This window comes from Ictidomys tridecemlineatus, unplaced genomic scaffold (assembly GCF_052094955.1).
Source record: "Ictidomys tridecemlineatus isolate mIctTri1 unplaced genomic scaffold, mIctTri1.hap1 Scaffold_552, whole genome shotgun sequence".
NCBI lineage: Eukaryota > Metazoa > Chordata > Mammalia > Rodentia > Sciuridae > Ictidomys > Ictidomys tridecemlineatus.
Window position 1 is genome coordinate 83,167 of NW_027523678.1, and position 27,621 is coordinate 110,787.

The following is a 27,621-nucleotide window of genomic DNA, read 5'->3' on the forward strand; positions in this document are numbered from 1 at the left end:
GTGTCTCCAAACTCTGTAAGAGAGGCAGGGGCTTCCACCCTGTGGATGGCCCCAGGCTGTCCTCCCCTCCCAGATGGGAGACCCCATGGGGCCTCACAACCAGTGATCACACAGCTGCCTCACAGTAGCAGTAGCCGGCTGCGGGGCAGCAACCTCGGGGCTTTGCGGGTTACCCATGAATTAGGACTGCGTTCAGTGACCTGTGCGGGGGCAGGGAGTCCCTCCAGGGCTGGCCCTTGCTCTCCACGGGCCTTGTAATCAACACTGGCATGTGCGGTGGGGTCCCTGGGTCGTCCCCGTGTAGGCGGAAGACACCACCTGCTCCGACACGGTTCCCCCCACAGAGGCCCCTGGCCGCAGCTCTGACCTGAGGCTCCTGAGGCTGTGGCCTGGGGATGGGGATTCAGCCCGAGCGCTCCCCAGGACACACACAGCGTCACACTCAGGCAGAGTTTTGGAGTGGTAGTGACAAACATCACCTAAATGTATAAGAGGCTGAAACGCAGGCCTCCTGTTTAAACCCTGCACCTGTGCCCATACCTAGGGAAGTGTCCTGCACCACATGCCGTGTGCTGTGGCCCCTTGCAGGACGGTGGGGTGGCCACAGCCGTGTGCGGGCCTCTCAGAGACCTCATCCACGGGCCTGGAGGCCAGCTCCTGGGAACGCGCGTCCACCTAGGCCGTCGCTGGTGTTGGCAGTGAAGCCAGATTTAAAGTTAGGTAGTCAGTGTAGTTAGGTAAATCGGGTCTAATATCCAGTGAAATCTAAAATGGAGGCCATGCTGAGAATGACTCAGGGAAAACAGGACAACTCATGGAATGTTAATGAAGTCCTGAAAAGGCCCTAGGCCAAAGTCCACCTGGAAGAAGTGTTAACCAACAGCCCCAACAGATTTGGAAATAGCCCATCCCAGAGAAGTGATAATCCCACCCCAAAGGTGATAATTAGGCCCACCTGTGTCCCACCCCTTAGGCCTTCCCACCTACATTCCATCACCAAACCTATAAAAGGGGAACACATTGCCCGCCAACTGGATTCCACCTCCTGGGTCCCCTTCTTCCTCCGGGAGAAGTCTTTTCTTCTGTCCTTTAATAAATTTCTAATCTCTACTCTGGCCTTGCCTCGGCGTGCTTCTTTGGTGTTATTCTTCAACATCGGGGAGCAAGAACTCGTCACCGGTCAACAGCGGTAACAGCAGGGCCCCTCCTTCCCCAGGCGTCCAAACGACTTCTCACTGCGGGGAAGGCCTGGGCTGTGACAGGGCGCCATGAAGGTGCCCAGACCTGCAGCACTCACTCCCAGGGGCCTCTGCAGAGCGTGAAGAGCTGTGGAACTCAGGGACCTGGCCCTGGGGCACGGGAGGCGGGAGAGGGAGGAAGAGGGCCGGGTGTGCAGGAGGAGGAAGACCCTTGCAGGACGAAGGGGCTGTGGACCTCTGCAGCAGGGGCCCAGCTCAGGGCAGAGTGGGAGTACGCACCAGGGCCACTGCAGGCTGGGCTTGTGGGGGAATGCGGGGGACCCCTGGTGAAGAGCCCAGCCTGCCCTGGATGTCCCCAAGGATCCTGGGTCACAGCGTGGTCCCCAGCTTGGGGGATCCTGGGAGGTGGTTGGTGGAATCCGCAGGAGGGAGGCCTGTTGGGGGAGGTATGGGGAGGCCCCAGGAGGGCCCCTGCACCTTGGAGGGAGTGGAGGGGCCTTGCACTTGGGAGGGGGGAGGGGCCTTGTACCTGGGAAGGGGGGAGGGGGAGGGGCCTTGCACCTGGGGAGGGGGAGGGGCCTTGCACCTGGGGAGGGGGAGGGGCCTTGCACCTGGGAAGGGGTGGGAGGGGGTGGGACCCTGTGCTTGGGAGAATGTTGGAAGGGGTGAGAGCCGGAGGGACCCTGCACCTGGGAGGGGGTGTGGGGAGGGGCCCCGTACCTGGGAGTGGGTGGGAGAGGGACGCAGTGCCTGGGAGGGGGTGTGGGGAGGGGCCCTGCGCCTTGGGGGGGAGGGGGCCCTGCACCCGGCGCCTCCCAGCCCTTTGCTCCCGGCTGCCCTGAAGGGGGCAGGTCTGCCTGGGCTGCAGCTGGGCTGCCCTGGGCTCAAAGGCCCGAGAGACCAGCCGTCAGGCATGGAGCCCCTGAAACCCCGGGCGGGCGACACTCGCCTCCGCTCCCACACTCCAGCCTCAGGCGAGGTGTCCCGGGGAGGGACGCACTACCCAACTGTCCTGCCCTGGTGCTCAGATGCAGGCAGATCTGGAGGGACCTCGGCCGGCCACAGGGCCTGGGCAGAGTCCCCCAGGTCAACCCAGGCCACTGGACTCCTGCTCACAGGCCCTCAGCTCCCGAGTCCCAGGGCTGCCTCTGCGACCTCCACGTGTCCCCGACTGCACCGGCTGCCCGCCCTTTCTCCCACCCGTGCCCGAGCCGCGAAGGCCACACCGGGCTTCCCTCAGGGGCTGCCTGGGCAGAGCAGGGCTCCATGCCAGGACGCGCCAGCTGGGGGGCGCTCAGGGAGGTGCCCCGACACGGTGGGTGCCACGCAGCCTGTTGTGAAGTCAGGGCCTGACCTGTCCTGTCCTCTGTCCCCAGTACGTTACCGCCCCCAGCAGGAGTCAGAGGAACCCTGAATCCCGTTCCCTGGGCAGGTCACAGAAACAAGAGCTCTTTGCCCCAAGCAGGCCGTGAACTAGGCGCACCCCCTGCTCCCTGGAAGGCCCTCTTGGCAGAAGGCCCCGCCTGTACCAGGAGGAAGGCGCACCGCCCACAGAGGCCGGGAGGAATCGGATGGAGCGGGCGGAGCAGTTGGTTTTCTGAGCCCGGGACCACAGCACCTGGCAGGAACAGAGATTCATCACGGCTCCTGGGAAGGAGGGAGGGAGGGAGGGCGGGCTGGCGGGCGGTGTCCAGAGAGAAGCCTCGGCCCTCCAGGACGTGCCCAGAGGCCTGCTCCAGCACCCAGGCTCCCCCTCGCAGCTGCCAATCACAGCTCCAAATGACTCCTCCATCGACAGAGTCAGAGGCCCCTGATCCAGCGGCTGCCCAGCTCTAAGGCTGCTGCTCCAAGGATTTGTCGCTTCAAAACCAAAGTACAAAACATGTGCTTAAACAGCACGTTATCATCAGCAAGAGAGCAATGTCAGCCAGAAGGTGTCCACGGCTTACTGAATCCTCTCCATTCTCTGTTGCAATTCCAAACTCACTTGTCAGCAAAGGACAGAGCTTCATGGCACAGGTCTGCAGCAGCACTGGATCCATCACACAGAAGACCCCACTCGATTCTCTCAAGGTGGCCCTGCGACGGCCTGCAAGCCCAGAGGTCCGCGTGCCACCCTCCTCCACTTCTCTGCATCCCGAGGTGACCTCTGAAGCGTGAAGTGGACCCGCCCTGCCCCGTGCACAGGATGAACAGAAAACTGGAGACGAGCGGAGACGCGGGAAGACCCCCCAGTTCAACTCCAGCTCCACTCCGTGCAGTGAGGCGCTGAGGAGGGGCGAGCACCTCCAGGTCAGTCCCATGCAGGACGGACGCGCCTGCCTTGAGCAGGACGGGCACAGCCTGCGTCTCCCCATGGTGACCTCACACCAAGCTGGACACCACTGACCCAGCCGCGGGCTTGTGCAGGAAACCAACACCGTTTCCTTTCACTGTTCTTCCTGGACAGCGCCCTGCAGAGACGTCAACGCCGCGGCCCTAGCACGTGCTGTACCTTGTCTGCGGGGACATTGAGCCAGTCCCTCTAATGTAACCCCTGCCCTTACGCTTCCAGGTCCATGGGAGTGCGGCCACGTGTCCACAAACAGAAACGCAGTGCACATGTCCACACCTCGCCCAGTCACACCACACCTCGCCCAGTCACGCCACACCTCGCCCAGTCACACCACACCTCACACCACACCTCGCCCAGTCACACCACACCTCGCCCAGTCACACCACACCTCGGGTCACTAGGGGCAAAGACCCGAAGGTCATTCCCGAGTCCAGGACGCGTGCGGCAGTCGGCAGCCTGCGTGAAGGAACCTCTTAGCAGAAGGACTCCCGCCCACACCACCCCAGAGCTGGCCTCCCCAGGGGACAGGGGGTGGAGGCCCAGGGCGTGTCCGCTTCTCCAGGGACCCAGATGTCTGCAGGGCTCCTTCCCTGCCCTGGGCACAGAGGTCCCTGGCCCCAGGCGCAGTCGGTGAAACACCGCAGGAATGTTGGCGCGTGGCCGGTCACCTGCCTGCTTCTTGCCAAGTTGGCACAGCTGCCCATTAAGAACCACAGAGGCCCAGCGTGGCAGCCCGGCCTCCGTGATCAAGAGTCAGCTGACAACCCCAAGACAGACGGCCACCAGCAGAGCCTGGGGGAGCCAGGGAGGGAGAGGGGGAGGGAGAGGGGGGGAGGTGGGGCTGCCCCTGCGATTGACCTGGACAGGTGCCTTCTCTCTGCCAGAGTTCCTGCCTCCTAGAGGTCACGTCCCCCCGCCTGCCGCTGCCCCCAGACAGGAAAGCAGTGGGCAGCCAGAGGACCCATAACTGCGGGCTGCATCCCTCCCCTGGGCCCCCCTCTGCGGGAAGCCGACCAAGTGCCACGTGGGTCCTACAGGTCTCAGCCGAGCCCCGACCCCACCAGGCACGGCCCACAGATGGGAGGCTGCGTGCCAACCTGGACAGCAGGCCTGCACAGGAGGGGACGGTCAGCATCTGGTGTGACCACTGCCCTGTCCCCAGGGAGCCAGGCCCTAAGTGCCATCCAGCACAAATCATGGCTGGCCCCTGCCCCAGGCTACAGTCCCTGCCGCCCAGCCCCCGGGTACATGAGCAGGCTGGCCCTGGTCCCGGCAGGAAGCCAGAATCGGGCAGGCAGTGTGGACAGGAGAGTGGAGTCAGGTGGGCCACGGAGGCCCATTCTGAGTGAGTCTGGGAAGTTGGAGACTGTCCCCCCCAGGGGTCTTACCGAGAACCTGCCCTGCTCCAACCTGTGGCCAAGGTGACCTGCCCAGGACCTGCCCCTCCCACAGGGGGCTGTCAGGGTGTCCTGGGTCCTGGCTGCTCCAGGGGAGAAGTCTGTGTGGCCCTTTTAAGTGAGCCCCGCTCTGGGTGCTGGCCTGGGCGCTTCGGCAGTGCCCTCACTTCAACCCGGGGAAGCACGACTGTCCCAGGTCGTCACAGATGACCCCCGTGTCTGCAGGACCCGTCCCTGCCGCCCAGCCCCGGGGCAGAGCAGCAGCTGGCCCTGGGCAGGTGGCAGAGGCTGGGGACAGGGCTGGCAGAGGCTGGGGACAGGGCTGGCCGAGCCGTGCACAGAGCAGCAAGGCACCAGGGAGGGCCTGCAGGGCTCACGGGACGCCCACCCTCACGCTGTGCCAGGCGAGTGGCACGTGCAGAAACGCAGGCGCGAGGTGTGGGCCCCTGATGTGGCCTGTTGCCACGAGAGGACACTTCCCCACGCCCGGCCCCCCTGTCCCGCGTGGCGGCAGACTTCCCGAGGCACACAGCACGTGCCTGAGACTCTGGCCTCCTCTCTTGCGTGTGGACCGAGGCCCTGGGTGGCTCTGGGAGGGCCCTGGGTGGCTCTGGGTGGCCCTGGGTGGCTCTGGGAGGGCCCTGGGTGGCTCTGGGTGGCTCTGGGAGGGCTCTGGGTGGCCCTGGGAGGGCCCGGCTGCCCCGCCTTCCGCTCAGCTCCTCAGCTGAGGCCCTTGCTGCCAGGGCCGCAGGAGGGTCTGGTTGTGGCCAGCAACACGCACCCTGCCACCGCCCAGGGCTCAGGTCCACTCAGACCTTCTGACCCACCCCACAGGCCAGTTCTGAGTCTTGGCCAAAGGGGAATGGGCATGACCCCTGTCCTGGGAAGACCTGTCCCTGGGCACAAGCTACCCTGCCGAGTCATCTGTCCTACCAAATGTCCCGACTCAGGAATGTAAGGCCAGAGGAGGCTTGAGGCCCACTTCAGGGCACAGCCACCACCAACCAGCGGGAGACAGGGACGACAGCTGGAAGCAGGTGGCCCTCCCAGGGTCAGGTGATGGATAAGTGATCAGGCCACCCGACCCCTCACGTCTAAGCCAATCAGTTCCGCCGTGTCCACCTCTTGAACCTGACCCTCACCCTTATGGACTTGTCCGCCACTGAGCGTGCTCATCAGCGCCCAAAGCTGTCGTCTGACCCTTCCATGGTGTGAAACGATTTGCTGCGTCACATTGTGACAGAGTGTCCCCTAAACCCACAAATCCTCACTGAACTCAGGGCGGGGACTCACTCCCTGGGACGGCTGTGGGAAAGGGCTGTGTGTCCAGCTGGAGCTTGTGATAAAGGCTCCTGCGATGGCATGGGATTCGCTCCTGCAGCTCTGTGGGCCCGAGAATGGGGCATCACAATCTCCCTCCAAAGGCCCCAGGTCTCTCCACTCCAGGGAGCGGCCAGCAGGGGAGAGGCCAGCAGGGGAGAGGCCAGCAGGGGAGAGGCCAGCAGGGCAGAGGCCAGCAGAGGCCAGCAGGGTAGAGGCCAGCAGGGTAGAGGCCAGCAGGGGCCAGGATTCTGAGGACAGAGAGGTCCTGGCCTGTTCCTGGAGCCGCCACCAGGGAGGAGGAGCCTGGCCTCCAGGATGACAGAAGTGTCCCTTTCCTGGCCCCGCAGGCTGCAGTGTGCTGCTCCCCCCGCCCCCACCCAGGACACTCCCCTGGCGCCAGCTCAGACCCCGGCCCCCCACAGCAGCCAGCTTCTCCTCCCCCACCCTCCAGGGACCCCTTCCTTGTCCTTCTGACAGGAAACTGCCAGGGGTCCACCCCCTGCTTAAAGCACAGCCCTGGGGACAGAGACCCTCCCAGCACCTGGCTCTGCAGCCCAGGCTGAGGAGGGAGGGGCGGCCCAGGAGCAGGAAGGCCTCCAGGATGTGGGGGGGGCAGGGGGGGGTGGGGGGGGCAGGGGGGGGTGGGGGGGGCAGGGGGGGGTGGGGGGGGACGGGGGGGGGGACAGGGCGGAGGCCAGGGCAGGGGCAGAGGCCAGGGCGGAGGCCAGGGCAGGGGCAGAGGCCAGGGCAGGGGCAGAGGCCAGGGCAGGGGCAGCTGCAGACAGTGCTGGGACCTGAAGGGAAGGAGTGAGCCAAGAAGGAAAGGACCTTCCACTAAGGGCAAAGAGCAGGGGCGGGGGTGGGGCTGGGGGTGGGGCTGGGGGCGGGGGTGGGGGCGGGGGCGGGGGCGGGGGCGGGGCGGGCCCGCCCAGCAGGTCAGACAGAAGGCCCTGGGGTAGGAGCAGGCTGCAGCTGGGCTTCCGTGCTGGCTGGCCTGCTCTCCTGGGGCACTGTGCAGAGGGAGGGAGGCCACAAGCAGGGCGGGCCTCACAGTGCGGGCTGAGCCTTCCCTGGGGGACACCAGCCCCTGAAGAGCCAGCCCAGCGCTCCCAGCGCCCCCAGGGAGTCTCAGGGCCCAGCCAGGTCTCAGGGTGTGCGTGCTGCTGTAACAACACACCTGAGGGGGGGGGTATGAAGAGCACAGACCCACTTCTTCCCGTTCTGAAGCTGTCCACAGCCTCAAGTCCAAGGACTGGCTCTCAGGCCCCAGAGAGGCTCCCTGGCGCCCCCTGGCCTGGCGCCCCACTCACGTGCTCCCCACCCGGGGGCAGAAGGCTGCGTGCTCCCTGGGCAGCGGAGAGGAGGGCCAGAGCTATGGTGCCCCCTGTGAAGCCGGCCCAGATCCCACCTCAGGACCTGGCCCTCCCCTCAGGCCCCGCCTCCTACCCCACGCTGTGCCTTCACATGCACCAGGTCTGGGGCACAGTCAGACCACGCAGTGCACAGTAGGGATGGCAGTGCACAGTAGGGATCGCAGTGCACAGTAGGGATGGCAGTGCACAGTAGGGATGGCAGTGCACAGTAGGGAGGGCAGTGCTCCCGCCTCCTGCAGTGACCCAGGGCCAAGCAGGACATGAAGAGGACTGACCCCCACTGACCAAGGCACGTCCACCCCCCCAGCTCTGGGCTCTGCAGAGGGCGGCTGTGGGCAGCGGACGGGAGAGCGCCCACCGAGGTGAGGGCTGGTGCAGTGTGCAGTCCTCAGCCCCAGGAGGCCCTGCGTGGCACAGCGCCCTGCCGGCCCTGCAGGGGACAGAGCGCTGCGGCCAGGGAGGGCACTGAGGACCCGGCGCCTGTCCCACTCCTCCCCAGGCCCAGACGCCACTGTCCATGACAACATGGGAGAGGAGAGGGCCAGGGCCCTGGACACGATGAGGCCCTGGACTTGTGGTCAGCAGCCTTCCGATGGGAACCTCTCCGTTCACTTCATTCATCCCAGAGGGCCCCCTCCCGGGAAGAGGGTTCGGAACACGAGGAGGGAGCCACAGGGTGGACACAGTGCTGGACGTTCCATGAGAGATGTCCTAAGGCCACGCGACACGCGGCTCAGGTCCAGTGACAGTGACCGTTTCATGCTCTCCTCCTGCAGGCCTCACCGGAGCAGCTCTGCGACCCTCGCTGCCCACAGCACGCGTCCCGGCCTGGACGGCAGGTCTGCCCCGCCTCGTGCACAGGCCCCTCCTCACGCCCTTCCAGGGCGCCCAGGGCACCCAGGGCACTTGGCCACGGGGCACCGAGGTGCGGGCGCCGTCCTCCCGGCCCCCTCCACCCCACCCAGGGCCCTGCCGGCAGGCTCAGGCCCAGAGCAGCCTGGAGACACCCTCCTGAGGGCCACAGGGAGGGCCACCCACTGCGACACAGCAGGCGACACAACCACTGGGAGGACACACACAAAGCCCGGACCCCAGTCAGCAGACAGGCCCCCGCCCGCCCCCCAGCTCGCCCGCCCCCCAGCTCGCCCCCCCCAGCTCACCCCCCAGCTCGCCCCCCCCAGCTCACCCCCCAGCTCGCCCCCCCCAGCTCACCTCCCCCAGCTCACCTCCCAGCTCGCCCCCCCAAGCTCACCCCCCAGCTCGCCCCCCCCAGCTCACCTCCCCGCTCGCCCCCCCCAGCTCACCTCCCCCAGCTCACCTCCCAGCTCGCCCCCCCCAGCTCACCTCCCCCAGCTCACCTCCCAGCTCGCCCCCCCAGCTCACCTCCCAGCTCGCCCCCCCCAGCTCACCTCCCCCAGCTCACCTCCCCCAGCTCACCCCCCAGCTCGCCCCCCCAGCTCGCCCCCCCAGCTCACCTCCCCCAGCTCACCTCCCCCCAGCTCACCCCCCAGCTCGCCCCCCCCAGCTCACCTCCCCCCAGCTCACCCCCCAGCTCGCCCCCCCAGCTCACCTCCCCCCAGCTCACCTCCCCCCAGCTCACCCCCCAGCTCGCCCCCCCCAGCTCACCTCCCCCCAGCTCACCCCCAGCTCGCCCCCCCCCAGCTCGCCCCCCCCCAGCTCACCTCCCCCAGCTCACCCCCCAGCTCACCCCCCAGCTCACTTGGGGAGACCTCCCTGGCCCAGGGCGGCCTCAAGAGCACAGGAGGAACAATGGGACAGGAGGCCACCCTGCCCTGCAGGCCCCCCTTCCCATGAGCTCCTGGTGACGTCCAGGACCCACAGTGTCCCCCCACAGGGTGCTGCTTCCAGGAGAAGCACCCCTCGCACGGGAGAGAACACAGTCGGACCTGTAACCAGGGCCACGTTCAGAATTCCTCAAAGTGGACCCAAGATGAAAGCCCAGACCTGCAGTGACCAAGTCCTGGGAGGAGACGAGGAGAGCGCTGGAGAGATGGCACCAAGGACCAGAGGCCACATGGCAGAGGACAAAGGCGCAAGGGGCACTTCTGCACCGCTAGGGATGGGCGAGAGCTTGTGCAGGTGCTTCACATCACCACGAAACGCCACTTCACAGCCACAGTGAGACGTCACCACAGCCACTGTAGGACAGGTGTCACCCCTGGGAACTAGGGCTGGGGCGGGAGGACCCAGCTGAGGCGGGAGGACCCAGCTGAGGCGGGAGGACCCAGCTGAGGCGGGAGGACCCAGTTGAGGCGGGAGGACCCAGCTGAGGCGGGAGGACCCAGTTGAGGCGGGAGGACCCAGCTGAGGCGGGAGGACCCAGCTGAGGCGGGAGGACCCAGCTGAGGCGGGAGGACCCAGTTGAGGCGGGCCTCAGCGGCTGAGACTGAGCAGTGTGGGAGAGCCTGGAGCTCAGCGGTGGAGCGCCCCGTACAACCCCCAGGACCACTAAGAGGAGAAAGGGGAGGCGTGGCCTCTCCGAGGCAGTTCTGCAGGGGGCCACCTGGTGGGCACCTTCACTTCTGGGCACACCCTGAAGAAATGAACGGTGGCCCGGGGCGGCCCAGCCAGGCTCAGAGCAGCACTCTTCAGAGGCCGGGAAGCAGGAGCTCACCCCCAGAGGCGAGGAGGAAGGAGAAGCGGCCCGCACACGGGGAACGCCGCTCCGCCTCCTGGAGGACAGGCGTCCCGTGCTCCAACGTGGTGCTCCCAGGACATGGTGCTCAGTGAGACGGGCCTGTGCACAGCACCGACCCTGCAGGACTCCACCGAGCACTGGTGCCCAGAGGGGCCAAGGTCCCAGAAGCAGCGGCAGGGGGCTGGCTGCAGAGCTGCAAGGTGAAGGCCCTGCGGACCGGCGAGGTGGCAGGTTAACCACTCACCCGCGGCGGTGACGAGGCGCCGTGAGGCCGTGCCGTGTGAACCCCGAGGTAAAACACCACTGTTCACTGTACAGATGGGTTCCCTCGAGACTCGCCAGGGCGACTTCATGCACAAATGGCACAGGAAGGTCAAGAGGCAGAGAAGGAGGATCGTACAAGTAAGAGCGCGACTCTGCGATGGCACGGTTCCCCACACAGCTGCAGGTCCACGGTCAGATCCTGTCCCCAGCACCAGGAATCTTAGAGCGCACTCCCTCTTCACCCAGGAGTCAGAGAGCCCATTTCCCGGCCTGGAATCAGGAACGACCCTGCCCCTCTGTCTTCAGCAGGCCATCCAGGGCCCACCGGACCCCAGTCACCAGGCCCAAGGGAACTGGACTGCGGCCAAGCAGCAGCCTGAGCTGGGGCGGGGAGGGGGCGGGGAGGGGGAGCACTCCCTGCACAGGCGGGCCCTGGGCCATCCCCAGCACCCCTCCAGAAACTATTAAGAATTCAAGGGCCACCTGACAGGCGTGCAAACACGAGGAAACAAAAATGAATTAGGGCTTTAACTTTGTGAAAATTAAGCCTCTTTGGAGAGATTTAGCTGCTTATCGCACGGTTAAAGTTTGAATGGTTGCTGAAATATTAATCCTCTATCTGATTTTGCAAAGACAAAGGCAAAGCCACTGCTGGCGCTCGACTCTGGAGTAATTCCAAGAGGAACACGGCCGTGAGAGAAGACTGACAGAGAGCTGGGGGGACTGGGGTACAGCGCCTGCCTCGCATGAGCAAGGCCCTGGGTTGGATTCCCAGCACGGCAGGAAAAAAGAAAGAGGCAGGATATCGACAGACACGAAACCCAGGTGTGTCTGCACCCAGGCACCAGTGAAACCGACGACGCACGTGGTATGAAGCAGCCCCCGAGAGAACACAGCGCCACCACGCCCCACGGTGTCCCCTAAGAGAACACAGCGCCACCACGCCCCACGGTGTCCCCTAAGAGAACACAGCGCCACCACGCCCCACGGTGTCCCCTAAGAGAACACAGCGCCACCACGCCCCACGGTGTCCCCTAAGAGAACACAGCGCCACCACGCCCCACGGTGTCCCCCGAGAGAACACAGCGCCACCACGCCCCACGGTGTCCCCCAACTCTGTGGTCCTGAGACCGCACGGGACACAGAAAGGCAAGCCCCGCGAGCGGACCTCGGAGCGCGTCCCCAGGTGGGTGGCGGGGCTCCCACGGTGGCCCTGAGGCGGGAGACACGTACCTGGCATGAGCTGGGCGGTGGGGAACAGCCCCTGGAGCTTGGCCTGGCTCTCCTCCACCAGCTCCTCCTTGGACATGGGCAGCTGCAGGACGTCGATGATGATCTGAGCCGCTTCCAGGGCCGTCTTGCCCATGACCAGCGACTTGACGTCCCAGCTGTAGTCCTTCTCGTAGCGACCACAGATTTCCTGGAACACCACGGAATACAGCCGCTCCGTGTCTGCAGAGACGGAGAGAGGGAGAGTTCTAGTGCACAGACGCACTGACAGGAAGGGAAGACAGACACCACGCAGGCCTCGCTCTGTGCAGGAGGCTTCCGGGGATGCCCAGGCAAACGGTGGAGACGGCTGAAGGCAACTGCCATCGAGGGTGCCGGACGCAGCCGGCCTTGCAGGGCTTTGGACCCCCTGGGCAGGTCCCAGTGTGGCTTGGGGACCCGCACTCCACCCCCAGCTCTACCTGGCATTCCTAAGTATGCCAGGATGGCACCACGCATGGTCAGGCGTGAGGTCCACACCGTCAGGAACTTGCTGCACTGTCCCCTGGACGGACTCCTAGTCGCTAGGCACCTGGCCGTGGACGCGGCCACAGCCTCCCAGGTGAGAGGGGAACACACACAGGGTGGGCCCTGGCATGGGGACACGCTGGCTGAGCAGTGAACCCCAGCTCTGAGGAGGGGGCCTCGTGAATGTCCACTGTCCAGGGACACCGATGCAGATGCGCAGGAAGCACCAGAAGGACGTCGGCTGCTGTGTCTGGGCTCCCGGGAACTACCCGAGTCGGCTCTGGAAGTCGTCGAGTGCGAGGTGCTAGTGATGGAGAGTCTGCAGCTCTGAACCCCAACATGCTCTCCTCCCAGGCCGCCAGCTGCACGGGTGGGCAGGGTGCCGGGTGGGCCTCGTCTCCCGAGGCTGGCCACTGTGGGGCCGGCTACGGCACTTCCCCTGGCACCTACGTCACGAGGGGAGGGAGACCTGTGAGAACATGGGTCCCAGCAGTGTGACCCTAACCCCTTGTGACACCCCAGTGCACCCAAGGAGGGAGCAGCTCTCCTGCATGGCGACCCCTCCACCACCAGGGATTGTTTTTTGGGGGGGGTTACCGGGGGCTGAACTCAGGGCCCTGGACCCCAAGCCCCGTCCCCAGCCCTATTTTGCATCTTATTGCAGACGGGGGCCCCAGCTGCTCAGGGCTCCCTGTTCCTGGGGCCCCACCTGTGCCTGTGCCGGCTGCACTGGGGTCTGCTCCACACGGTGCTGGGGGGTCGTGGTTGGCCTCAGGGGCACCGCAGGCCGCCCTCCTGGCCCAGGGCTCGCTGCCCTCCTTCTGGGAGTGCTCTACCCCTCCTGACGGGGCAATGGCAGCCCCCGCTCCTGCGTGGGGCAGCACAGGTGGCTGGTGGGGGCTGGGCTCCTCCACGCTGCGTGAGCACGGGGCCAGGACTCCTGGGCAAGGAGGTGGACGTCAGGCTTTCCCAGGGCTGTCCACCTGCTCTGCGGCGGGCAGGCAGCAAGAGTGACAGGGACGGAGAGGAGAGCCAGGGCGAGCTCGGGGCGGGAGGGGAGCGCGAGGAAAGCGACTCCAAAGCCAGGACACCCTGCCTCCTTCCAAGAGGGTTCAGAGGGCGTTTGCTGAGAGCTCTCAGCAAACGCCGAGAGCTCAGAGCGTCAGGAGCCTTTAATTTAGAGCACACAGAGCTGGGGGACTGTCGAGTGTTGGGGACTGCGCAGACAGCCACTTTCCCGCAATCTAGATAAAATCACCCAGATCCTCGGCAGGCAGAACAGGGAGGGCTCTAAGCGAGTAATTAAATTCCTCAGATCAAATGATCCCACAAGCTCATGACAGCGTCCTGACAATTAAAGGTACAGCGCTTTCCAAGAACCAAGGGGTTAAGGTACAAGCCGTGCCAGGTACCCCGCACACGTGCCCCAGCCCGCAGAGGAGCGTCACCCTCCCGCCATCTCCACCAGGAAACCCCAGGAGCGTCACCCTCCCGCCATCTCCACCAGGAAACCCCGTTGGTTTCCAACGTGCGGCAACCAGGGACCCAGGAGCTGCCTTAGGCGACGCGGGATCTCACCCAGAGGAGCGCCAGGCAGCACCCACAGGTACTGAACGGAGCAAGCAGGCGAGGAAGGGGCAGGTAGGAGGCGGGGGCAGAGAGCCTGGCACCGTGAACCCCAGCGCAGGCAGGCTGCCAGGTGGGAGCACAGCACTCCTGTTCACATCCACAACAGGGCTGCAGGAGGAGCCCCGCCCTGGGGGAGGCGGAGCCCGTGGCCCCGTGCCTGGGGCAGGCCCAGGGTCTGCAGCCGCAGGACAGTTCCATAAGGCCGCCTCTGCACGCGGCTCCAACCATCCGTGGTTCCAGCAGCCAGAGAGGGGACACCAGGAAAGCAGCCCTGGGCCCTGCGCAGCACGGACGTCGCCCCTTGCCATCACCCCACGCAGACAGCGGGACGACCACCGACATAGCATCGCATCCTGTTCACCAGCGAGCCACAGAATGGGAGACGGGGTCGGTGCAGTGATGGGTGCCACCAGCGCTCCAGGGCAGGGTCCCCTTGCCCCCATCTGACTCACGTGGTGGGGACGCACACTTCGTAACTAAGGAACTTCACTAAGCCCCAGATCCCCAAGGTCACCTCAGCAAATGATTCCGTCAGTGGGGGCCCTCCGTCAACCAAGGTGCAGAAACCACGTGGCGCCCCATCACGGAGAGGGGACAGCCGTGAAAGTCAACGCACCGCCTTCTCAAACGAGGCCCGGGTGCCCCGGCTCTTCTGAAGGGACACCCCAATAAGCTGGTTTCTCCCCAGGAAATACGTATCTAGAGCAGAAGCTTCGGCACCTCAGTGGACACGGCGTTTAGAGAACTGGTTGTGGGTGCATCTGTCTTAAGTGGAAATCAGCCAAACAAAAGAAAACACCCCCATTTTTCTAGAGCCTGGATCATCACGTAGGAGGCCCGCGACTGCTGGCCTTGCTGGGAGACTACGCGGAAGCCTCAGGACTTGCTCCATTTGTGTGGTCACGCATGGCCCCCTTTTCCTCCAGCGAAAGCAGTTCCAGCTCTATGACAGCTATTATTGGAAAATAAGAGTCCGTTTCCCAAAACCGGCCATTTGGTCAGCAGCAAAGCCATCAACCCCACGCCTGGGCTTCCACGGGCTGCCAGCCCCTCTGAAGGGGAGGGCTTCCTCAGCGGGGGGCCCAGGCAGCGAGTCCTCCTCCACCAGGCCTGGCTCTCCTCCCAGAGGCGCAGCACCGAGGGGGCGGGGAGGGGAGCAGGCAGCCACCCAGCAGCAGCACGGTGGTGGGCTCCGCCAGCCTGCGAGCAGGCCCCAGGGCAGAGGCCCAGCGTGGGGAGGCCCAGCGTGGGGAGGCCCAGCGTGGGGAGGCCCAGCGTGGGGAGGCCTCCGCGCCCTGGCTGAGGGGTGCCGGGCCCTGCAGGTGGCGGGGGCCAAGCAGGCCGTCCCAGGCTGGCTGGGAACATGAGCCGCGCAGAAGTGCAGACCAACCTCAGCTGGACTCCTGGACAGCCCTGACAGGGTGGTGAAGGGGTCAGTGTGGAGGAGGCCAGCTGTCCACGCCCAGCGGCAGTGGCTTCTGCTCAAGGCTGGCGTGCCCCAAATGTCCACCCCCATTAAAGGGAACGGTCCAGGCCTGCACCTCAGGCTGCCCCCACAGGCCCCAAGGGCACGCCCCTGCCTGGCCTCGGTGTCCTCCCACCTGTGACCACCAGCAGACCGTCAGTGTGGGATGCCCGGGCCCCCTCCCTTGCTGCCTCGGGGCTCTGTCACCCAGGCACATCCGCCTCCTGAACCGTGCCACCCTCTTGGGGACAGTTCTTAGAAGGCGCTGAGGTGCCAGCCACCTGCACACCAGAGAGACCCAGGACACGGCGCAGGGGGTGCCGAAGCCAGGACCCGCCTCCTGGGAAACCTCAACATGATTGATTTCTGCAAGTGTCACCTGGAGGCGGGGCGGCGGCTGCTGTGTGGTCCGCCCTGTGCTCTCCTGCAGCCCTGCCCCTGACCCCAGCAGACTCCAAGGGAGACCGCCTCGTGGGCCTCGTGGGCGTCGTGGGCCTCGTGGCCTGGCCGTGGGGATCACTCCGGAGCAGAGAGGAGGGAGGCCGGTATGAGCTGCAGGCGGAGAAGCAGGTCCAGGGCAGAGGGCAGGGGACACTGAGACAGTGTCGTCCGAGACACAGTCACAGGGCCCGCTCCTCTCCTGAAGCTGGCTCTGCAGACCTGCGTCCACGTGCCCCTCGATCGACATCCACCAACGGGACAAGAGCCACCATGAGCCCCGTGTCCTCGTTGTTCATCTCCGTGTCTCTCTCTCTCTCTGAAATGGCACCAAGCAAATGTGAACCAAGAGAATCCAGCTGCCACCTAGATTCCCGTTCAGCGCGAGGCTCCAGTGACGCAGCCAAGACGTGCCCCTGGACCAGCGTTTCCAAGTTGGAGACAGCTCCACAGGTCCCAGGGGAGCCAGGTGGGCAGCCAGGTGCCCGTCTCGGGAACAGGAGCAGGCGCTGGCCCGGGAGCGATGGGTCCGTCACAAGGCCCGGGCCGAGCGCCAGGCTGTGCTAGGACTGAGACCAACAGGGCTCCAAGGCCAAGGCGAGATCCGTCCACACACAGGAAGGAAGACACCCTCTAGGCTTCCTCAAGCACCAAGGGACCAGGGAACAGCTGCGAGGAGAGGGGCTCCCCACACAGTGGTGGACACAATGGCTGCGTGTCCTCAGCTGAGCGTTGCCCGACGCGTCCCCTTCGGCCAAGCTCAGTGACCATGTCCACACGAGGCCCTGCCCTGCCACAGCTCGACAGCGGGGGTCAGGAGTGTGGCCGTCCGGGCCACATGTCCCTGCTGCACTCTGCTCAGGGACAGGGACCCCAGTCCTGGGCCACCACCGTCTGACCCTCCCTGGTGAGTGAGCAGGTTCAGGGAGGCCAGGCCTGACACTAACCATGGACCCGCAGGAAACTGAGGCCCTGACCCTGCCTGGAAGGAGCCGCTGGGCGGGGAGAGAGGACCGGGTCACCACTGGCCGTCAGCCACCCGCTGCACTGAAACCAAACAGACACGTCTCCAGGGACGACCAAGGAGCGGCCTCTGCCACACAGCAGCGGCTCTGCTCGGCGCGGGCTCAGCGCAGTGCACCCCGGGGCACGGGCAGCTCTGCGGCCAGGAGCCTCCCCACAGCCGGGGTTAAGGTAGACGCCATCATGTGCCAACTGGCACAGCGAGGTGGCCGGGTCACTCCTACGGGGACACGTCTGCAGGGGGAAGTGGACGCGACTCGCAGGACCAGGAACCCAGGGGAACCAGAGCTGTGGGGGTCCAAGGGAGGACGGCCAGGGGCCACGTGACACAGGCAGGCTCTGGGGGCGGGGCCAGCTCCAGCTCCCCCCAGGTGCCTGCGTGCTGGCGGCTCCTGGCCCCACCCACAGCCCCCTCTGGACTGGCCTCCCGCAGTGTGAGGTCGGGACACACTGTGGCTCCAAGCCACCAGGGGGGAGCATCTCTGACAGCCCAAGAGGAGAGCGGCTCCTGCCGTTAGACCCCGAGCGCTCACCAGGAGGACGGCCTCACTCCAGGTCCAGCGGTGGCCGTCCCGCGACGGCCTGAACGGGGAGGTCTGTGTGGGCTGAGCCTCGGCGTCTCCGTCCCTGAGCGACCGGCCCTGCTGCTGTGGACCTGGGGCACAGCCACCACGGGGGGGGGGGGGGGGGGTGCCCAGGAGGCCCGCTCCCCCGCCCCCACCTGGGAGTCGAGAGGGCCCAAGGCGACTGGGGGCCCAGCTCCCGAGGACAAGCCTCCACTGACCAGAACCTCCCACAAGGCCCCCTCCTGAAGGTCCCCAGCTCCTGACAGTGCCAGCTGGGCACCGAGACTCCCACCCAGGTCACTGGGGGGCACTGGGGGGCACTGGGGGGCTCTGCAGATCCAGGGACAACAAAGCCACAGCTAACGAGAAGACTTCAGCACGCGGCTACTGCAGCAGAAAGCTGGAAATGGCCATTCAGACTGCGGAGCCTCCACACGGTGGGGGCGTCCTCCGCAACCAAAAAGGATGCACACGGCCGATGGCGGGCCCCAAACACACACGCAATGGAAACGGAGCACACGCTGCCGTCACAAAATCCCTGAGGCGGGGCGAGGCAGGAAACCAGAGGGTCGCGAGCTCCCATTCTGGAGGTTCAAGAGCGCGGTGCCCACCGCAGCTCAGCCCAGGAGGCCCCGTGGGGATGACGCCCACAGGTGGGGAGTGCCCACAGGGATTCGGAGGACCAGTCTCCTGCAAGCTCACGAGGAGCTTCCGGGCCACGGACACGGACGACAAGAAGGACACGCTCCCAGTGACCTACTTCCCCCGCAGGAGGCTCCCATCTTAAAGGTCCTGCCACTAGGACGTCCCTACGCTCCAACCCGAGCAGGCGCCACCAAGTGAGAACCAGGTCACACAATCCCTCCAGGGAACTCTGTGGAGCCTGGGATTTCTGGGGTCTTGTCCCCATTCCCGTCGTTCCCAAGCACAGGGGAGCAGAGCCGCGGCACGGCCCCAGGCAGCTTCAGGGTGACTGGAGGCCCAGCTCCCGCCCACACGGCTGGGTAACAGCAGGCTCCACCGGGTGCTGGTGCCGCCTAATTATGGGGCAGGGGGAGTGAGGGGGAGGGCCAGCGAGGTGCCGGCTCCTGGGGTGCAGACGGCCACACATGGAGCACGGGAGGGAGGCCGCTCCAGGAAGACACCCACAGGTAGGCGGCCGGCGGGGAGGCAGGCGCGGGGCGGGTCCCGGGGCTGCTCAGAGGCGCGCTGCTGGGCCTCCGGTGGGCTGCACAGCGGGACCCAGAGATGGCCAGGCGCAGAGCCAGGACGCAAGGCCACCGTTGCTCCCTGCTCATCTCAGGGCACCGCAGGGCAAAGAACGGGTGCTCAGGCCACGTCTCCTGGACACAGCCGACCGCGTGTCCTCCTGCCCGTCTCTGGGTCCAGGACTCCTCCAGCAGACTCTCAGGAGGTGCAGGTTCTGAGACAAGAAAGCCGTGGCTTCCCTTAGGGAGACGGCAGGTGCTCCCTAAACGCAGAGCGGGCCCTGCACCCCCCTTTTGAACCTGGGCTCCATCAGCAAGGGGCCCCCTGCGGCGACTTCTCTGCAGGGTGCACCTGTCTGCGACTGCACTCAGGGGCAGGATGCTCACAAAGACCCTGTGCCGGCCACAGTGGGGCACACTGATCCCAGAGGCTCGGGAGGCTGAGGCAGCAGGATCGCGAGTTCAAAGCCAGCCTCAGCAACAGTGAGGCGCTAAGCAAGTCAGCGAGACCCCGTCTCTACATGCAGAAAGAGCTGGGAAGGGACTGGGTTGCGGCTCAGTGGTAGAGCACTTGCCCGGCACGTGAGAGGGACCGAGTTCAACTCTCAGCACCACTAGAAGTCAAGGAATTAAAGAGGCCCACTGACAACTAAGTTTATATTTTAAAAAGGAAGGGGCTGGGAATGGGACTCCGTGGTTAAGAGCCTCTGGGCTCAGTCTCCAATACCCCACCAACAAAGACCGCGTGCACACGGCAGGCTCGGGCGCCGAGTCTCTGGAGCACCCGCACTCCCCGTTCTCTGGGAGAAGACTTTCCTCCCGGGCAGACTCACCGGGGACCACTACAGTCCAGGGTCTGAGCCTGTATCTGAAGAGAGTTTTGCAAACAAAAAAGGTGCCGACTTGAAAGTGGGCTTTCACTCAGATTCGTGGCTGATTTGGGGGCTGGGGGTGGAGCACAGCCGTAGAGCCCACCAAGGTTGGCACGCCCAAGGCCCCAGTGGTGTCACCAGGACCAACGACAAACGAACAGACAAAGACTGAAAAATTCTTTAAGCCAGATTCTGGAAATCATCATCTGACGGGGTGTAAAGACACTGAAAACGCTCACCCTTTCATACGTGAACTTTCGGGAGGTTCGTTATCAGACAAGAACACCTTTGGGGCTTTTCTGACCTGGCCAAGGTGCTTAAAGTGAGACAGGAGCAGCGACGCTCCACACACAAACCTGTGCAGATGCGCGAGTGCACTTCTCATACTCGGGGTCATGTGATCATTTTCTTTGTGAATCGTTCCCTTTCTGTGGTGCTGGGGATGCACACAGCCACGCTGTACCACGGAGCTACCTCCCCAGCCCTTTATTTTGAGACAGGGTCGCCAAGTTGCTGGGGCTGGTCTTGATCCTGCGACCCTCCCGACTCAGCCCCCGAGTCGCTGGGATTTCAAGTGTGCGCCTCTGAGCCCAGTGATGTCTTGTTATTCTTCGGAGCCGATTTAAAATAAACGGCAAGAATTGCAGGTTATACATCGCTCCTGATGGGCACCCAAAGTGTCAAGGTATGATTTGCCTGTCACCAGCACAAAGGGGGTCTGAGGACGAAGCTACCTGGGAGAGAAGGTGGCGTCCCACTTAAGATGAGCTGTGATCAACACAGACTGGGCGGCCGACCATCAGGACGTTCAGCGTGATCAGCAGAACCACACAGGGAGGTCGCTGAACGTACTCCCAGGCGCATCTGGAAAACGCTCCAGGAGTGGCCACGACAGCCTCAAACGCAGGAGAACTAGACCCACAAAGAATGTCCCCGAGGGAACACAACTAGAAACGAGGGGCAGCAGGCTGCTGGGGAACCTGTGGACACGTGCACACTGCACAGGGCCCCCCTCAACTCCTGGCTCTGACCCCACAGGAGATCAGAAGGTGCCCTGAGGACATGTCACAACCGAGGGGATCAGGGAGAGCCACTGTGGAGAGGAGTCTGCGCCAGACTCTGCATTAACGCACCACGGCCAGGAGCTGGAGGTGGGAGCTGCGAGCCCAGAGACCTGGTGGCCTCTGAGGGCCAGGCCAGGATCGTCCCCAGAGCCTCCTCCAGGGCAGGCGGTGTCACCTGCACCCGAGTGGGCGCCTGCAGGCTGCCATGGGACCTCCAGAGCCTGCCACCTCAGGCAGGTCCCCCTGCAAGGCCACCTGTTAGAGAGTGACAGAAGCAAATGAGCGTCAGGGACCTTCACCCCCCCTGGTCAGGCCTCTGCACGACGACCTCAGACCGTCAGTGTCACTGTCCCACAGCAGGGTCTTCCTAGGGACCTTCACCCCCCCTGGTCAGGCCTCTGCACGACGACCTCAGACCGTCAGTGTCACTGTCCCACAGCAGGGTCTTCCTAGGGACCTTCACCCCCCCGGTCAGGCCTCTGCACGACGACCTCAGACCGTCAGTGTCACTGTCCCACAGCAGGGTCTTCCCAGGGCTTCCCTCACACACAAAGGACCACGGGGGCTACAGACTCGTGTGGCCGCGTCCTGGGGGAGCCCAGTCTGAGAACCCTGTGCCGGCCTCGGTCAGTGCTCAGGGACAACTGTGCACGCGTCATCTTGCCCATTCCCGCCGTCACCGGGTGGGTGGGTGGCCTCAGTGCTGCAGGACAACTGTGCACGCGTCATCTTGCCCATTCCTGCCGTCACCAGGTGGGTGGGTGGCCTCGGTCAGTGCTGCAGGACAACTGTGCACGCGTCACCTTGCCCATTCCTGCCGTCACCAGGTGGGTGGGTGGCCTCGGGGTACGCCATTCAGCCGACCGGCACGACTTGAATTTTCAGTCACTGCAGATGAGCATAGGGTCCCAGGCTCCATGGGGACGTCCCCTTGCCCAATGCTCTGCTTCCGAGCCAGAGTCCCCGCAGGCCCTGTGTGGGCTCCTGCTGAACCCAGGTCCTCGGGCCCCTGAAGGCAGGGAAGCACGGGCTGGCCCCACGGTGAAGCGTGGACTTCAAAGGCCACTCCATGCTGCCCTCCTTCCTAAGGGTCCCTGTCAGGGCCACCTCTCGCCACCTTCCACTTCTGTCCTCCACCCTCGGCTGTGCTCCTGTGAGAGCCGTCACCAGGAACGTAAGCACCACGGGGAGGTGACCAGCCCGTGCAGAAGGCCGTCCGCCAGGCAGGGCCTCCCGGAACCTGGGAGACGTGCCCAGGGCGGACGGCGACCCACAGGTGAAGGGCCGGGGTCTGGTCGCGGTCAGCTCCTGGCACTCACGTGTTCTGCTCACGGATGTTTCGTGTCCTAGTGGGGGGGAGGGCGGAATGTCAGGGGACTCTGTCGAGGCGACGGGGTTGAGGCTGGAGGAACCCGGGAACCCAGAGGCCAGGGCAAGAACGTTCCGCCCTCGGCCTCACCGCCCGCTCCCTGGACAGGCGAGCCGCACCTCGGCCCGTGCTGCCCAGAATGCGCCGTCCTTCCCGGAACGCGACTCCTGAAGTCCCGGGTGCGCGACCCACTGCAGTGCAGGGAGACGGACAGACGGAAAGCCATCCCAGGCTGGGCTGAGGCACGGAACCTAGTCTCCCTGTCCTGCAAGCCGAACCCGAGGTCCAGGCTGGGCAGGGCCCCCTCCCGAGGCGTCTCCCCTGGGCTGGCAGACGCCGTCTTTTCCCGGTGTCCTCCCGGGGGGGCCGTCCCTCTGTGCGCGTCTGTCCTCATCGCCTCCTCTACAAGGACCCCAGTCCTGCTGGTCAGGGCCCCCCGGGACCTCACTGCACCCCCATCCCCTCTGCAGAGACCCGTCGCCACAGAGAATTCTGAGGTACTAGGGGCTTAGACCTCGAGGTATGAATCTGGGTGCCACCGCCGGACGCAGCGCACACTCTGAGATGGCTGATGGCGGGGTGTGGCCTGGGGCAACAGGGACCCTGTTCTTCCAGGTGAATGGTTGGCTGCACCACACGTTCCCCCGCGACACACGATGTGCTTCCACAGGCCCAGGCAGCAGCGTCCACCTCCCAGACTCAGCCAACATGAAGCCCTCTCCCTTTCTTCTGCCCCCTGGGACGGAACCCAGAGGGCTCCGAGCACCTCCCTGGCCCTTGTCACCTCTATTCAGGGTCTCCTACCCGCTGGCCAGCTCACACCCGCAACCCGCCAGCTGGCAGTACAGGCGGGGCCGCTACCTGTCACCTGTTCCCAGGCCGACTGTCACGGCGTTTTGCCAGGGACCGAGGGTTGGGCGCCGTGTTGCTCCGCTGGGAAACAAGCCGTGTGTGTTTAGAAATGTGGCGACCCAGTGCCCAGGGTCGGGTCTGTAACGCAGGGACCCACTAGTCCAACACGGCAAGACCTCTGCGCGGCGACCTGCAAAGGCACTCGATTGACAGAGACCACAAGCAGAAGGGACAGTCTGAGGAAGGGAAAGGGTCCTAGAGGCCGACTTGGGTGGCCGATGCATTTCCAAAGTCCAAGTGCAGGGGACCAAACTGAGGACACAGGACGTCCCAGCAGGGACCACTACCCGCCCATAACTCCTCCCCCTCTATGTGGGGGCTTTCTAAAGGGACAGAGGGACAGCTGCGTCCCAAGGGCCCACTGGGACAGCAGCCATGCGACAGAGCAGGGTATGCTCCTGCCCTTCGGAGCTGGCACCCGAGGGAGGCTCCCGCGAGACCTGAAGGGTGGCCGCCCAGAGAAGCCGTGCAGAGGCAGGGGGTTCTCTGAACAGGGCGGGGGGGGGGCACTGACCTCGACGGGCGCCTCTCCGCCGGCCAGAGGCAGTGAGCCGTCCCAGCACTTGACACAAGACTTGTCTGGGGCCCTGCGTTTACGCTCTGGTAGGGGTGCTGACGACGGGTGCTGGGGACCAAGTTCAGGCAGGCCCGAGACGGTCGCCACACGCACCACGCAGACCTCACATCCCTGTCCAAGTTCACGTGGCCATGCCCACGAGTGCACCCCCAGGACCACGGGGTGGCCGTAGCTGCTGGTTAAGTGATGGGACCCAAGTGCCAGTGCCCGTGAGCCCCGACGGGGTTACAGTCACAACCCAGACCTCCCGGGGACAAGGACAGAGGGCCCTGGCCTCGGGCAGGCTGCCAGCCGTGGCTGGGGCCTAATTAGAGAGCGGACATGGGAAGCAGGTGCCCGCATATAATTAGCAAGGCCCCAGCGCGTATCAACCACTCTCAGTGACACCCCAGGATCACAGGCCACTCAGGCCACCTTCCGTCTTCCTGGTGTGTGTTCTCGCTTGCCCTGCGCTGTGTGGAGGGGAGTGGGGAGGAGGAGGGTCCCATGTGTGTCCACGCGGGTGACACACAGCGTCTGTGCCCTGCAGCTCCGTCAGTAAGGACACCCCCACACCTCTCGGGAGGGGCCTCGTGTGGGTGTGACCGGCATCAGCTGAAGTGGAGCCAATGCTCTGTCCAGCAGAGCCCCCGGGGGCCGCCGTCCAGGCTCCCCGCACTCCATCTGGCACCGGGCACCGCCTTCCCCGCGTCTGGAGAGTGCGCTGGGGGCTGGGGATGCGGCTCAAGTGGTAGCGCGCTCGCCTGGCATGCGTGCGGCCCGGGTTCCATCCTCAGCAGCACCACATACCAACAAAGATGTTGTGTCCGCCGAGAACTAAAAAATAAATATTAAAATTCTCTCTCTCTTTAAAAAAAAAAAAAAAAAGTGTGGTGTGCCCGAAGACCAAGCCCACGGCCGGCCGCACCACACACAGCCCGCGCAGGTGGAGCTGGGCCTGCCTTCCCCGTGCCACCCCACACGGAGGGCACAAGGAAGGGGGTGGAAGCCCAAGCCACCGTGAAGTCCCTTGGCCAGTGTGACCAGAGGGGCCTCCCATGGCAGGGTGGGCACAGGGGGAAGGGCCAGCGGCCCTGCATCAGGGCAGCGCACCTTCCTGCTGGCTCTGCAGGCCTGTCCTCCACGTCCATGGGGGGGGAGGGGGGAGGGGGGAGGGGGAGGGGGGAGGGGGAGGGGCGGGATGACTGACAGGAGGGGGAGCTGCAGCAAGGGGAGGAAGAGTGACAGGAAGCGGAGCAGGAGCAGGGGCACAGCAGCCACCACTGAGGGCCCCGTCACACAGCCGACCTGCTGGACCCTTCCCGGCAGCACCCGGCCATCTGGGAGCCAGGAAGGTGCCCTGAAGCTGGGGGCCTGGGGGCTGCTGCAGGGCCAGCAGCCAGCGCCGCAGCCTGGGGCTGTGTCCTTCAAAGTGAAGCTCCTGAGCTTTCCACCCCGGAGCTGACCTAAGACACTGGACCTCGGGTGGCGGGCACTCAACCTGCCCGGAGCCCAGGCCTCCCTCTCCTGTGGCCACTTCCTGCCTCCCTTGCCCTGCCCCGGCTGCGCTCTCCCCCAGGCCATGTGCCGAGGATTGTCCCCTGTCCCTCTGCACCGAGAGTCCTCAGCAGCCCCCCGAGCAGGCCTTCCCTGTCCCGCCCACTCCAACCTACAGGCCCCCACGTGGGCCAACACTGCTCCCCAGACAGCTGTCCACCCCGTGCCCAGGACCTGACCTGGAAAACGGGTGTCCGCAGACTGATGAGGGCACCCCAGGGAGCCTCTGCGTCCCCGACTGAGGCCCGAGAGGCCACCGTCCACTGTCCTTAGGAGGGAGGGGACGAGACCTCGGGAAGCAGGCGGCAGAGGAGGGGCCCTGGAGGGGCTCGGCCCTGCTGGCTCCGTGGGTTGGGGGCTGGCCTGCACGCTGTCAGAGGACAGCATCTGCAGTGTAAGCCCCCGGGTGGGTGGCTCAGCGTCACGGCAGCCCCAGGAGACGCCTGCAGACCTCGTCACCTGGTCACCTGGACAGGGAGGCGGCCACGCTGGGGCCGACCTCATGAACCAGCAGCCCCCACCCGGGAAGCACCTGGGGCAGCTCAGATCCCCTGGAGGGCGGCGGTGGGGAGAAGAGGAAGCCCACCCTCTACCTAACCCGCCCCAGGACTCGCAGGGTCACCTGTGAACACCAACTGCAGCCGCCACCCTGCCCCCAGGAGGAAACGCACACACAGAACCACGGGTGCAAAGCGGCCATCACCCAGAGGGGCCCGAGAGCCCCACAAGTGACCAGCACCTGGAAGGACACCAGAGGGGCTGGAAACACTGAAACAGGCAGGTCCTGGGGTGACTGCGCTGCGGGGGGCACGGAACGCAGGATGGGAGACTCCCGGCTCAGCTGTGGGCTCCAGGGGCTCTCCAGAGACGGACAAGCCACGGGGCTGGAGAGGCCACCCGCAGCACAGCAGGCCAGGCCGAGAAGCCCATCCCAGAGGGGAAAGGAGCAGGAAGGGCCCACCCAGGGAGCGGGCTGGCAGTGGAGGCGGGCAGTGGAGGCGGAGGGAGATAAGCCAGTTTCAAGACGCCCTGGCAGGGACGCCCACCCCGGCAGCCCAGCTGGGAGACACCTTCGAGGGCCAAACACAGGCCAGGTGCGTGCAGGCGTGGCTCAGCGCCAGAGCCAGGGTGACGCGAGGACGATACTTCACAGGCAGCAGCCCGCACCCAGGAGGTGGTCACTTCCTCCATGTGGTAAGACACACTCACGTGACCCAGGTCTCAGTCTCTGCAAAATCCCGTCACACAGGCGGTCGCGGTCGCGGTCCCGTCCCGGACACTCAACATGGGCTTCCGCCTGGTTCCTCTTGTAAAAGCCCCCCCCCCCCCAGGAGATGTCGCCCATCGCCTGGGATGTGCCACACACAGGACAACGCGGAGACTGCACAAGGGCCCTGGGACGCTCGGGATGGGGACTTCACCAAGTCAGCACGGGGCCAGGCTTAGGGACGGGCTGGCGTCTCCCGGGAGCTGTTGGGGACCTGGGCCGTGGGTGGCGCCTCTGTACATCACCAGGAGATCAAACCACCAGCAGTCAGCAGCGTCACCTGGAACCCTCGAGGGGGTCGGCATGGGCACCGGCAGCCGTGAGGGCGGCTGAGAACAGGACGCACCACGTCCAGGCGGAGCACAGCGCCGAGGCTGCTGGGGACAGCCCGGGGAGGCACCGGGGACGGGTGTGGGAGCCAGGTTCACGGGCCCTTCACCCTCTGCGCTGGCTGCCCACCTGGTCTCTTGGTCGAGAGGACGAGTCTCAACTCCTAATGCCAACCTCGATGACAACCCCACATCCAAAGCTCGTCACCCCCACACAGCACCTTAAAGCTGGTGTGCAGCCATCGAAACGCCCCCACGACACGGGGTCAGGAAAGGGAGTTGCTTAGTAGACGTCTATGTGACCCTCATTCTACGCGGTGCCCAGGCTAAAAGCGCACGCGTGTGCGCACACACAGCGTACAGCATCCCCTTGGTGAAACATGCAACGTGTAAGACGGACAAGAGCAAGAGGGACGGAGAGAGACCCCGAGAGCTGCACCAAATAGGAGAGTGTCTGATACGTAACGAAGCCTGCGATCATCTGTGGCCAAAACTCAGTGACACCTCTGCGTTAGCCGTCACCACGACAAGCACATGGGACACACCCACCAGGAGAGCAAAGTCTTACCTGGGCTCAGCGTTGGAGGTGCCAGCCCACGCTCGGTGGGGCTCTGATGGGGGGCGGGGGCAGGCCATGGCAGTGGACGGGGCAGAGCCGAGTGGTGCTCACCGCCGGGCAGGAGGGTGAAGGGGGCCGGCAGCTGGGTTCCCAACCCCCAAGGGCATGACCTCTGCAGCCCAAGACCTCCCACGGGCCCCACAGGCTGGGGACCAAGCCCGCAGCTCTGGGCCCAGCAGCCTGTGCCCCAAATGCTTCCTCAGTGCCACGTGGAACTGTTCCTTCTTAAGGAAGGAAGGGCTGAAGTGCCGATGCTGCTGAAACTGGGCGAACCGGGCAAGAGGCCTAGCAGTGCCCTCCAGGGCCTGGCGCCAGGGAGGGCTGGTCCCAGAGATGTCGCGAGACATGGGCACCGCTCGGGGAAGGCGAGCCATTACTCTGCTGGGCGGCAAGGTCCACCCTGGTTTGCGCAGCCCCGGGGCCAGGGAGGCCCTCAGCACAGCCCTGCAGACCACCCAGA

At 65.2% G+C, this 27,621-nt stretch overlaps 1 protein-coding gene and 1 long non-coding RNA gene across 2 annotated transcripts in view; both read right to left on the reverse strand.

The window, feature by feature from the left end:
* LOC101955811 (uncharacterized Pudp) overlaps positions 1-27,621 on the reverse strand; it is a 43,301-nt gene that overhangs the window by 7,146 nt on the left and 8,534 nt on the right. The window contains 5 exon segments of the mRNA XM_078037000.1: positions 11,512-12,002; positions 12,242-12,733; positions 12,997-13,227; positions 13,866-14,004; positions 17,376-17,497. Of these exon segments, the coding sequence (XP_077893126.1) occupies positions 11,512-12,002; positions 12,242-12,733; positions 12,997-13,227; positions 13,866-14,004; positions 17,376-17,497 (1,475 nt within the window).
* LOC144374033 (uncharacterized) lies at positions 801-6,602 on the reverse strand. The gene is made up of 3 exons (XR_013433577.1): positions 2,584-6,602; positions 1,479-1,633; positions 801-1,235 (listed from the first exon to the last, which is right to left on the reverse strand). It is a non-coding gene; the product is annotated as an uncharacterized LOC144374033 (long non-coding RNA).